This window comes from Leuciscus leuciscus, assembly GCF_965113295.1.
Source record: "Leuciscus leuciscus genome assembly, chromosome: 21".
NCBI lineage: Eukaryota > Metazoa > Chordata > Actinopteri > Cypriniformes > Leuciscidae > Leuciscus > Leuciscus leuciscus.
The window spans coordinates 25,391,261-25,404,961 of NC_138745.1; the positions used below are offsets into that span (position 1 = coordinate 25,391,261).

At 38.0% G+C, this 13,701-nt stretch overlaps 1 protein-coding gene across 1 annotated transcript in view; it reads right to left on the reverse strand.

Moving 5' to 3' along the window:
• myo1d (myosin 1D) overlaps positions 1-13,701 on the reverse strand; it is a 71,598-nt gene that overhangs the window by 51,034 nt on the left and 6,863 nt on the right. The window contains exons 2-9 of the mRNA XM_082151229.1: positions 5,995-6,203; positions 4,497-4,590; positions 2,830-2,995; positions 2,423-2,476; positions 2,025-2,120; positions 1,000-1,116; positions 706-909; positions 99-244 (exon numbers count right to left, since the gene is read on the reverse strand). Of these exons, the coding sequence (XP_082007355.1) occupies positions 99-244; positions 706-909; positions 1,000-1,116; positions 2,025-2,120; positions 2,423-2,476; positions 2,830-2,995; positions 4,497-4,590; positions 5,995-6,203 (1,086 nt within the window). The remainder of the gene's footprint in view (positions 1-98; positions 245-705; positions 910-999; positions 1,117-2,024; positions 2,121-2,422; positions 2,477-2,829; positions 2,996-4,496; positions 4,591-5,994; positions 6,204-13,701) is intronic.

Genomic DNA, 13,701 nt, shown 5'->3' on the forward strand with positions numbered 1-13,701 from the left:
AAGATATTCAGGATAGACACACTTATTATAGTAAACAGAGCAGAATAATACAGCCAGTAAAGATCCTCATACCTGTATGGAACAGCATATTCTCTCACCTGTTATTCTGAAAGATCTCAAAGCCATAGATGTCCAGGACTCCAATGACTGTGTTCTTCCCATGAACCCTGGCGTCATAGTTTTTCACCTCAATGACGTCATTGATTCTTCCCACAATCCAACAGAAAAGCCGCTCATAAATGGCCTGCGAGTAGGAAATAATGAGTGAAAGTGAACTGGTGGAAGAAGAAACGTAGATGTGAATAGTTCTACTAAATAGTCAACCAAGTTTATCTGTCTTGGTAAAGTATTTTATTGAAATTTGGATGGCTACGACAAGATTTTTTTTCTCTATAGCTATATGGTGTAAACCATGATACTTTTTTTTAAGGATTCTTTGATGAATAGAAAGTTTAAAAGAGTATTTGAAATATAACTTTTGGGGGTTTTTTCGAGAAAAAATAAATCTTACTGATCCCAAACTTTTGGTACAACAAATAATATAAACGTAAATTAGATTAACTGTGCTCTATCATATTTAGGGCCTGTAGAAGTATTAATTTAGACACTGGCATGAAATTCATATGCAAAATTTTGGTCCAGGTGTTTTATTTACACAATTTTGTCTGTCTCCTAAAGAAAGTCTCCCAGAGTCCCAATTCATACCTTGGCCAAGGCATCACGACCATAACTGGCCTCTTGATGAGTATGCTGCTTGTCAATGACATCACGACCGGTGGCCACAGTGCGATAGAGCATAGCCTTCTCAACATTCTCCTCTTTGGTAGACAGCAAATCCCCCAGCACTGACACCAGCTTAGAGTTCTCAATGAGAGTCACATCTCCATCACTTCCAAACTTCAGATTTCCCTGGAAAGATTAAATAATTCATCAGTCAGTTAGTTTGGGCTATATTAGCACTTGGTAATACTTTTTGAACAAGCTTAGGAAATACTAAACCAGATGCAAGATGGTAGCCAGGATCTTGTAGACTGTCTGAATCTCCTCAACAGTGAAGCCAATGACTTTCATGGCATCAGCGACAGCTTTAAAATCAGCACTGTCATTTATAGACGACTGCAAGATTGGAAAGAGAATCTGGGTGAGTTACGGTCACAAACAAAATCACATCCTGATATATTAAATAAAGTGTAGTTAAAACATCCTCTTCCTGATCTTACTTTTAACAGTATGCTATTAATTCAGCTTTAGGGATAACAGAATGGTTGGATGTAGATTGGCTAAAAGCCTTTTATTTAGTGAAGGTAAATCAATGATATTGAAATGGGAGGTCATTAAACCTATTACTTTGACATTAAATTTATAGCAGAGCAATTAAAAGCTGAAAATTGCTGACACAGCAACTAAATCCCCAGACTTCCTAAAACAAAAGCGCAACACTCGAATCGCTAATTATTCTGGCATGCTCATGGCTAACAGCTCCTACAGAGTAAAGATGATTTCATTCAGCAGGAACCTTTTACAGCCACAGTTGTGCTGGACAGAGTGTGAAGTTTAGCCAGCATGTGCACCTACAAAAGACTTGGGAACTGGCATGAAATGTTCAAAGCACTTCAGGCTGTTTGTTTCAGACCTCTGTGAGCTCAACAATCCAGCTTGTTCCATGACAACACCTTGTTTGTTGCTATAAATTTGTTTTCGTGCCCGCTCATTAAACTCCCCGCAGAAGCAATGGAACAACGCTGGGTGATCTCACCTCCTGAGTCCTGACTCAACAGGCTATTACATATGAGGCAATTACAAATAGGTTTTAATATGCACCAATGGCTACTGTATCCCAGAACAACAATAATCAAATTCCCTGTACAATTATTTGTGATTGCCCCTGCAAAGATTTCATTTTCCAGAGATCCCAAAGGTCTTGAGACTCTTTATGATATCTATAAAAATCCCCAAACATGTATAATATTACACACACATTACCACCCATAATAGTCTCTTTTAATTTGTACATGGTGCAATACCTTTATCTGGCCTCCAACTTTAATGTAGGTATATGCAGTGGGATCTTTCTGAATGTGCAGTGACCGCAGCTGAGCATCTGGAGCTCCTTTCACCAGCTGAAAAACACATTTAAAAGCACTTTTGACTTTCCCCACAGGATCATTTCTCTTGCGTTGATATGGAGGAGCATGTAAATTATAGTCTTGATAATAATGGTTTGTAGAGCACTAACAGACAGATGGAATTTTGTCTGATGTTTTGAAGCAATAGGACATTATTTTTGTAGGGGCAATAAAAGTGAGAAATGATTGGCCTTTGAAGGCTCTGACAGTGGAGTCAAACAGGTTTGGTAGGATTTGTCTGGTGTCTGGCAAAATAAAAAGAGCACATCAACTTCTGCGACGAGTTCTTCACTCACCTGGTAGAAAGAGTGGAAACTCCTCTCTCCTTCCTGCTGAAAGATGACTCGGGACTATGCAAGAAATCAAAGAATAAGTGTTCAAGATAAAAATCATATGCATTTATAATAAACATAAAAATGTCACAGCTTCTCGAGCACATATATCACGATCAAGCAAGACAAAACTGAGTGGTCTGTGCCTGAGCAAAACAGTCTGCAATAATGCTAGGGTGTTGTGGGTGGTTGCCAGGGTGTTGCTATGCAGTGGCTAAAGTTTTGAGTGTTTTTAACATATCTTAGTGGTTGCTACATTATTTATAAGTTGATGCTAGGGTGTTATAGGTGGTTACTAGGTGGCTTCTGTTTTGAAAGAATGATATATATGTATAAAAAATTAATTAAAAAGTGCTCTTTAGCACCCCTACCTTCTCAAGCAGGTAGTTGTTGATATGGCCGCCAATGGGGTCTCCCTTAAAATCAAAGTTGATATCCATGTACTTGCCGAAACGGCTGGAGTTATCATTGCGGTTGGTCTTGGCATTCCCAAAAGCCTCCAGGACACAGTTGGACTTCAGCAGCATGTTTTTTACCCTGCATAAACACACACACTGTTCATTTCTACATTTACAAGCCACTTGTGCATCAGTTCACCACTACAGCAAAACGAGCATCAGTTTCAATATGAGGCTGATGGATCTGATTGCTCCTGACATTTGGTATTAGAGTAAATACACTAATCTGTCTGTATGAAGCCTTTACGAGCCAGTTTGCATGGCTATATCTGGCTATGTTAGTGTATATAGTATCACCATGTGGTATCCCAGCATGGTGGTTAAGAGCGTTTCAGTGGATGATTTATGGGGCCTGCTGCATGGGTCAGACCACAGAATGCTCAGCATTGGTTCTCCTGCCGTACAGACATGCATGACCTAAACTGCACATTAGAGGAAGGTGCCCTGCTTAGTGCCTAGTGAAGAGGTCCTAACCCAACTGTTACAAGTCTGTCAGTCATTAAGCGGGACACTTTCATCCATGTTGTGACCCAAATAGCTACAACATCCTGTAAAATTCCACTTTGCTTTTGCATTGCAAATTCTTTTGCAACTTCTTTCGCTTTAGGTATCCCAAAAGCCCCATTAAAAGTTAATTATTTTTAATTATCTTGTTTTAACTGTCCTAATAATTTATTTATTTTAAAGTCATCATTTCTGTTTTATAGGTTTAGCAAAGCAAAATCTATTTTAGCAAAGCAAAATCTTATTACCCTCTAAAATCTGCTAAGTACCCCCTGAAGTATACAGTATGTTACCCTGGTTGGAAATTACTTTAGAATACAAAAACCCCTGTTTTGGCAGAGCTTTAGATGTACTTCCTGGAAAATGTCACACTGATGAACGCCCAGTTTGGAAAGAGCTTTAACCTTTAGCAAGCAGAGAAAATAAACCATATCTGCAGGGTGCAATAACAGTGATATGAAATGTAGCACAAAGCACTATACATCTAAAAGTGGATAACAGTTGCAAAGCCTGATATTATTGTTATAACTATTACTGCGGTCATAGTTAAGATACGAGAATTAAGGTATATGCAGAATGTTGCATAAGAGAGGTATAAAGATCTTTATGATTAAATAAACATTAAAAGCCCGACATATTCCTATACTGAGTGATCTATTTCTCAAGTTACATAGATAAAACATTTTTTTTAAAAGGAATAGTAAAGATTCTTATCATTTATTTATCGAGCTTGATCCATCGCATTTCAATTAGCATGACCCAGCACTATTTTAATCTCTGCCCTACATTTCACTTCTATCACTATTGCTCCTTGTGAAGCTAATTCCAATGCATTATTCATTGACTCACTACCATGAGAAACTTCACATTGAAAATTCTGTTTTCTTTTAGTCAAAACTAAGCAAAGATTTGTATTATTATGAATGACATCCACATAAAAACATCAAATACTTGTGAAATGCTCAGCGGTTGTTGATTATAACATTAAGGAGGCATGCTATGAGAGCATGCTCTTAATATGACTCTTCACTGCAGCAGCGAGGAGAGAGGAACAGAAAGGCTTTTGTTGTACGTACCTCTCCACCTCTGCTCTTTGGCTGGGATTGGTGATAGCAGCGATATATTGCATTATGTATTTACTAGCCTCTGTTTTTCCAGCTCCGCTCTCCCCTGCAAAGTAAAGAAACAATGACTAATGCTTTATAGATATAATAATATAATTGGATAAAATGAAGTAAATACCATTACAATCTACAATGAAATACAATTCGAGACCACTGATGAAAATGTCTATATTGCATGCAAATTTGCAAGAACATACATAAATAACATACCAATTTGAATGGAAAAAGAATTGAAAAATTAAAAATAGTACTTTTTTTTAATGTAAGTTGTGATAATGAAAATGTTTTTGTTTTTTTGAAATTAATACTCTAAGGGTTTATTAAATTGATCAAAAGTGACAGAAAAGACTATGTATTGTTAAAAAAGGTTTCCATTTGAAATATATAGTGTTCCTTAGTGTAACTCTTCACCAGAGAATACTGATAAAATATGTATTCCAGTTTTCACCAAAATACTGAGCAGCAAAACTTTTTTTATAAAACATTGACAATAATAAGAAATCTTTCTAGAACACCAAATCATCATATTATTATTTATTAAAAAATTTGTTTTTATTAAAATAGAAACAGTTATTTTAAATTGAAATAATATTTCACAATATTACTGTTTTTAATTATCATAAGTATCAAATACACATTTTTACACTAGAACAAGTCTTGGGGAAAATTTAAGGGTACAAACAAAAAAGATCCAAATATCACTATTCTGAGTTGTTTGGTAAGGCCCTTAATCTATTTATTGTGTAAGACAGTATTATGCTAAACCACAAATACATGCTTATGGAATTTATTTGTGAAATTAAGACAAAATTATGCTGTAAATAAACAGCAAGTTCCTCTATTTGCCACAAGATGGCACCACACATACCACATATTTTTGCAGTGTAGTCACCACCTGTGGTCACTCTCTGGATAACAATCAATGTTTTCTTATAGAGGCTATATCTGAGTGGTCACCAGATTATTCCCCTTGAGCTATGTGCCCCACCTCAGCATAGTTCCACAGCGTCCAAGACAGAAAACAAACACCATCATCATTGTAGAAATTGTGAAACCACCATATTGTCATTAATCTTTTTCGCACAATGGGTATGTCTTGAGAAAGCAATTTGCTCATGCACTGAACTCTATTGTGAGCTTCTTCTCAAGCAGTCCACTGTGACTAGAAAACCACAAACCACGTCAGTGCCGAGCAATTGTCATCTGACCACAGATCTAATCACATCATTCCCAGTCATAGTGAGACCCCACAAGAAGACCCCGGAAAGCCTGTATTCCAGTAAGGCCTGTTATTTAATCAAACAGAAGGAAGGCTATTTTTATTATTATTTGAAGATGAAGTAATGCCTTTTTCCCCTTAAATTGTAAGATTACATCTGTGACTGCTCCTCAGAATCACCCATGACCTTGATGGTGTGTCACACTCAAAACACATTAAGACATAGTCTACCTGATATAACAATGCAGGTGTCTTTGTTCCTCCTCTTCATGGCTTTGTACGCAGCATCAGCGATGGCGAAAAGATGTGGCGGTCGCTCGTACAACTCTCTGCCTTTGTACTGCTCGATGGTTTCCCGCCCGTAAATGTTCATGGCACGGTAAGGGTTAACCGACACCACCACTTCTCCAATGTAGCTGTAGATACGACCCTTTTCGAACCTGCAGCAGAAAGACAAGCACATAATTGATTATCTGTAGTGACATTCATTATGGAATATTTGTTTAACTATGACTTAATAAAGATCTGTTTGGTTTGTGGTGTTGCGGCTTGTATAATCAAATTTCAGTGCCTCGTGTAAAGAAAGGGCAGCTTAATCTCCGTCAAGAATCAAAAGCAAATAAAAAGCACAGGTCATGTTTCATGAGCTGCATAATCTGTTTGCACAATAATAAATCCTGCTGAAAAGACCAGCATGAATTTCCAGGCTGGTTAGTGCTGGACCAGCACCAGCCAAATTGACTAGTCATTCAGACAATACAACGACTATTATATCTCCACATCCGCTCAACTCCTTGGTCGCATAAAGCCAACAGTTGACGTTCACCCTGCCTTGAAAAAGCAGGCTGCTTTGAGCTCCATCCTCAGGGGAACCTGACTTCCTTGTTCTTCTGAACAGACCTGGGTCATGCCTGGTAGAATAAGGCACCCTTTCTTCTCAACCTGTGGGTTTGCCAAGCCTCCCTCAGCTCCATCCTGCCCCAGGCAGTGTGCTTAGAAGTTTGAGGCATGACCTCATAATCTCATACTGAACTAAAGAAGCCATATTATGCCATTTTACAGTCTTGATTTTGTTTTTGGGGTCTACTAGAATCAAAAACACATTATTTTTCACATATTTGATATTGTTGCAGCACCTCTCTTCCCAGTCTGTCAGTAACACTCTGTTTAGTTCCTGTCTCTATGAAGCCCCTACTTTTGAAAAGTGTAATGTGCTTTGATTGGTCGGCTGGACCTGTGTGGTGATTCGTCAAACGCTTTGAGATTGTTTCGGAAATATCACGGCCCTTCCGATAACCGCGAGTTTCAACACACTAACGCAACTCAACCAGGCTTCGCACCCTTTTTTTGTGTATGCTTGGGTGGAAATTATTTAAATGATGAATATTGTGATGTGTGTTCCCAGAAGAAAACTCAAGACTACAATCAAAATTCAAAAACAGTGCTTACTGCTTTCTGATAAAGAATAACTCCATTTGGAGTGACTTTCTGCTTTGTAAACTTGCAGACCTTTTTCATGCTCTAAGCAACATTACACACTAAAGAATGTTGAAAATGTAAAAAAGCATAATACATCCTTTAAGGATTGCGACTCAGTTAATTAAATGTAAACATCCAGGTATAAGTTGAACAGTTAGACTCAGTAATATAAAGAACTACTTCAGTCCTCGGGGAGTACCGCTTACACCCTGTAGAGCAGAAATGTACCATACAACAACATTCACACAAACAAGTCACAAGAAACAGGTCTCAATTCCCTCAGGTCTTCTTACAAATGCATCAAGGATTTATAGAATGAGCAGCGATCCATTAAACAAGAACAAATCACCATGGACACATCCTGAAGCATATTTAAAATGGATTAAGTGAGATCCAAGTGTGCACATGGTGTGTGTATTTTAAACTCACCCCAAATAAACTCAAATTTCGTCAACATTGTCACCCTTTCGTTGCTACAATTATAATGTTACAAATGACTTCTATTTCAAATAAATTATGTACTTTTGACCTTTCTATTAATCAGATAATCATGATCAAATATGCATGGTTTCCACAAAAAACATAAAGCAGCTTGACTGTTTTCAACATTGATAATAATAAGAAATGTTCCAGGCATGGCCGTGATGCTTGTGCCTTTGGTGGCAGCAGCCTGTCAGGCCAGCCCTCGAGCAGCACGCATGAAAAGGCTCTTTTGTGCCAGCCTGCAGGGTAAGATACTGCGGTGTACCCGCTCCATTGTTCTTCTGTCAATGTGAGGTCTGTGTGTAAGGAGCACAGGCCAGGACCGCACACCCCTACACAGCAGGCTGACTCTACTCACCCACATCAGCCCCTAAGGGACAACAAAGTCAACTAATGGCAATGCTAGAAGGATCATTTTGAACTATATATTTGAGCTATCTATTTTTCTAATGTGGAGAGATTGTAGTGTTCAATTCAGAACCTAAGGATTAAATAGGCAATATCATACATTTTTTACTTATTTTTTACATCTAATGCCTCTATTAACATTATTTTTTTATTTTTTTTTGGTACCAAAATAGTCATAATATAGTTTTTCATCCTGATATTTAATCCTGAATTTTTTGGAGTAAAAAAAAGTTCAAGGAAAATGTATTTCACATTATATGAGTATTCCTCAAAATTCAAAGGTACAGTGCTGGTCAGAATTATTGGACCCCTTGGTAAATATGATCAAAGATGGCTGTAAAAAAAAAAATCTGCATCTTCTGCTATAATGCCTAACGAGTTTGGAGAACACCTGACAAGAGATCAGAGATCATTCCTCCATACAGAATCTCTCCAGATCCCTCAGATTCCCAGATCCCTCAGATTCCCAGATCCATGTTCTTCTCTTCAGTTCAGCCCACTAATTTTCTATAGGGTTCAGGTCTGGGGACTGGGATGGCCATTGCAGATGCTTGGTTTTGTGCTCAGTGTCCCATTTTTTTTTTATGTTTGTTTTTGGATCACTGTCCTGTTGGAAGATCCGAACATGGCCCGTTATAAGATTTCTAGCAGAGGTTGTCAGGTTTTGATTTTTTATCTGTTGGTATTTGATCGAATCCATGATGCCATGTATATGAACAAGATGTCCCAGACCTCTGGCAGAAAATTAGACCCACAGCATTAAAGATAGAGCAGAGTATTTCATTTTACACATGGGGTACTTTTTTATCCCTGTATGAACCAAACCCATATTAAGTGTTTGCTGCCAAAAAGCTCTTTCTTTTGTTTCATCTGTCCATAGAACGTTTGAAAAGTAACTGACACTACTGGAACTTCAAACGGGACGGGTTCTATGGTCAGATGAAACAAAAAAAAATAGCTTTTTTGGCAGCAAACACTTAAGATGGGTTTGGTGCACACAGGGGGATAAAATAGTAATACTCTGCTGTATCTTTAATGCTGTGGGCCTAATTTTCTGCCAGAGGCCATTCGCAAATCCACTACGATTCTGAGAACCTGTCAGTAAATCTATCTAATTCCATCGTGTTTCATTTTCATCCAGAGACATGGCTCAACCCTTTAGGTTTACCCTGCTCCCAGAGGACAACTGCCTGAAAAAATCCATTGTTGATTGAAACAGAATCCAAGCATGCTGTCGGGTGTGTGGGAAAGCACAGAATCGTCATCTCCCATCTGCGATCAGATTATCATCAACATCAGATAAGCAGGCCTGTGCAGAGTCTACTCTTGCTGAAATCAAGATGAAGCTTCATAGATTTACCCTACTTTACTCATTTTATCATATTTACCCCAAAAAATCAGTATTGAAAATGCAAAAAAGTCATTTGTGGTTTAACTTTGAGTCAATGTCCTCGAATTTTCAGTGTGTTTTTGATCAGGCAGGTCAACACAGGGAGATCGATATGAAGTGTTTGAACAGAGGAGGGCTTTAAGGTGGGGTCCAGGTTTTAGAAGTTTCTCCTGGGAGTTTGTAGAGAGATCTGGGAAGGGTAGCAGTGGATGAGGCTCTGTCATCCTTTCCCCTCCATTTCCCAGAAGGCCTATAGGGAGGGGTTGCTGCTGCATAGAGATTAAGGACGTGTGTCAGACAGCAGCAGGCCACTTCCTCTAACAGCTGGATCTACTCCACAGGTTGAAGCATCAGCATTTTTGTCCAGTCATTTATTTATCTGAACAAAAATGATGGGAGTGTACCAATACTAGTATTTTTTTTTTAATACTTATAATTATAAGTCATTATAATTATAATGACTTATAATTATAAATACTAAGAATATAATTCAAGGGATAATTTCCTAAAAAATTTACTCACCTTCATGTTGATCAAAACTATATGTCTTACTGTGGAACATAGAAGATATTCTGAAAAAAAAGGTTTCTGTTTGTTTTTTTCCATACAATGAAAGTCAATGAGGGAATGTGTTGTTTCACTGACTATCATTATAAGGACAAAAACAGTTGAAGAAATGAAGTCACAGATTTAGAAAAACATGAGGGTGAGTAAATAATGACAGAATGATTTTTGGGCTAACTATCCCTTTAATTGCTCAACACCTTTTCAATTACTTTAAAAAATACTTTTTCAGTAAGCTAAACGGTTTTAAAGTCAGAGCTACACCCTTTAAAACACTTGGGTCATCCGAAGTCCCAAACAATAAGAGCTTGACACCAATTTTAGAACGGGATCACTTGCCAGGCTGAGGATAACTACTGGTTTCAGGCTTGTTTGGGTGGGTCTCTTGTGGTTATTTGCTTGTGGTTGACCAGGGTGGGGTGCAGCCTGTAAATTCCCTCACACCAGTTGCAAGTAAAAGTAAAAAGTGAGAGGAGTGAAAATTAACTGAACTGGACAGTAGTACAGCATAAATAAATGAGGAGTGGGGAAATTTAGAGACAAAGAAAGAGATGAAAATACGATGTGAAAACAGATGAACACAGGAATATGAACATATAAATGCCTTCACACTAAAGTGTTGACTTATAAGATGGTCCAACCCCAAGAAAGTACATTAAAGCCTGTGTATTCACAACACCAGCAATGAAAGGATAATCTGTTCCTGATCCATGTTTATCCCCTGCACACAATTTACCACCAAGCAATCAGTGTTCCTCAGTCCACAGCTTAACACAGAACAAGCACAGAATACTATGACCTGATAGTGAATCGTCCTCTGGACTGTCTATCATGCAACCCCAGAAAGGTTTTGTCTCAGATGTTTCAAAAATTCCTTAGGATAAGAGACGATTGTCAAGAGTTATAAAATGAAAGCATAATATTTTGGGGAGAATGTGATGAGAAATGTTGGAGATCATATTGAAATCTCACATATGTGATTGGAGGCTTTAACATCTTGGCAAATGGCTCTGAGCATAATTTGAGACATTTTTCACATCTTATTTAAATCTCTAGAGATAACACATGTGAGATTACTGGGGTCGTTTTCTCAGCACTTACGCAAAAGTCTCCATTTGACCTCCATTGAATCTCACTGATGTCTAGAGGAATAGCGGAGATATGAAAGAGATAATTTGTGATTTGTCTTTCCTATTGGCCTAATATAAGCTATTAGATAAGCTAATAATTAGTTTCATGTTATGGCAGGTGATTAATAAGAGGTCAAAGAATTTGACTCACTTTGTCAAAATAAACTAATAAATGAACACTTAAAACTAAAATCAATCATTTCAAATGCTACAAGTGAATTTAGGTATCTTAATATTGAACTGCGCAGTATAAATAATTGATATTCATTTGAAGACTTACATGTAACAGTGTTGGTAAATTATGTGTTGTGTTTTTAAAAGCAAACTTTAAGTGAGCATAAGATTACATCAAAGATAATATTAATGTAAAAATATAGGAAATGAGCATGCACTATTAAATATCCAATAGGCCTATATCCCTTATTGTATATGAGACAGCTGCTGTCCTCTTGTTCCTTGAATTTAATCATTGAAGCAGCGCAACCCCCATCACAACAACTCATCTCACACATTCTAAATAAGTTTCTGTGCAACTTTACATTTCTTTGCCGTTTCACACCAACTGCTTCTGTACTGCTGACAATCCTTTAAAGCTTAACACACACATCCTTCAATGGCAAAAAAAATTCTTGAAAGCTCTTCATTGCCAATGTACTCGATTTGACTCAATCTTGTCAAGCTAACCTCCTTTACAATCATACTACTGTGCGCAAGCCTGAATGGAGAAAATGTGTGTCCCACTTGGCAAAGCTTCAAGCCATGTCTTAAATGTGCAGCTTTCACGCTAACTTTCATTAGCTTTGCACTGACTACTCAGGAAATGAGAGCCAGGTGTAAATGTAAGAGCGCGCCAGAAAGCGGTTTTTGAAAGCAGAAAAAGGTTTTTGTTATTTTGGCCCACTCCCTTCATTGTCTCCCTGAGATCATAGGCACTTTTTTGTTCTCCCATCATGACGAGGGAAAGAAAATGAGGGAAAACGGGGGCATGTTTTGACGACTGTGTTTCAGAGGTCAACGGTAAAGTGACTAGACAAGGCCCTGAGCCAATCTCTAACTCATCTGAGCTTTTAGCACATGGTTCTGATCCCAATATGATGTCACTGAGCAGTAGCAGATGACATGACGGCCAACTTGAGAAGAAAAAAGCAGACAAAAAGACAAGACCAGCCAAACGGAGTCAGACATTACTCAGCAAGCTATTTCAAGAAGTGATCTCCATCAGGGTAAAAAAGAGGCCAGGGATGGAGAGTACAAAAACAGACGAGAAAGAGCAAGAAGTACAGTTAATGAGGTAATTGGCTAAAAAGGAAATGAAAGGGAGAAGCAGAGTGGAAATTAGTGTGAATGTTACACCTGGCTGTAACACAGCTGCCCTTACACAGCAGGACACAGACCTGCCCGGAAATATGTGACTAAACTGTGTGATTGTCTGCATCGAGAACATAAAAACAGCATTGAAATACATGACATCCATCATTGTGTCCAATCGAAATGTTAATGGCTAGAACACATAATATATAATCTCATTAATGTGTCTATGGAATCAAATCAAACCACATCATCGGTTAGAGAGGAAATGGGCTTCCAGCAGGGACGAATACACAATTTGGGAATTATTTAGGAGTCTCTCATGTGCACAAGGAAAAACAGAATAATGAAATTTGGGGCTGTTGTAAACATGAAAGAGAAAGAGGTTATGAAGAGGGTGAGGGGTTGATCGAGACCATAAACCTGTAGGCTATAAACCCTAAAGACAGTGAATGTGAGTGAGAGAGCTCCTCTTACATGCTTAGTGATCTCAGTGACCGCCAGCCAAGGCACACAGTCCACAAATGAGACGTCTGTGGAGCTTGAAGCTTATTCTGGGGGGAAAAAAGGCCAAAAAAGCAACAGCCTTGTTTATGTAAGGCCGGTGATATGTTTCAGATTACAGGGGGTTGTATGGAAATTCTTGAGGGCAGACAGGCCCTTTCTTCACTGGAGAGTGAGAGAAAATCAGGCTGTTTTTTGAAGCAAACTTTGAAGCAGCCTTTTGAGAGACATATTCACCTTTAGAGATTCTTCTTGGAATGCGCAGAGCCTTTGACCAGGCAGCAGTGCAGTTTTATGTGAAGAAAGAGTCACCAGCATATATCATGTTTTGGATGCTACTAACCAGGCTACTTAACTAGCTTAACCAGCCAGATCTGGTTCAGCAGGATAATAAAGAGAAAGGGATATGATCTGAAAAGTTGTTCTAAATAAAAATAGGGAACAATCCTTCAAAACAACAGGGATAGAGCTGAACAAAATTAAACAGAAAAAAAAATAAAAAAAATAAAACACAATTAAATTAAATTAAAAATAGTTACAAAATCATACAGTTGCCGAATTTTTTTTTTATTATTATTAAAAATGTTTGCTGATTCGATATTATTTTAACACAACCCTGATGGATATTACAATTTTTCCCAATTCAAGCAGGAGCTGTACTTGCACGCCAAT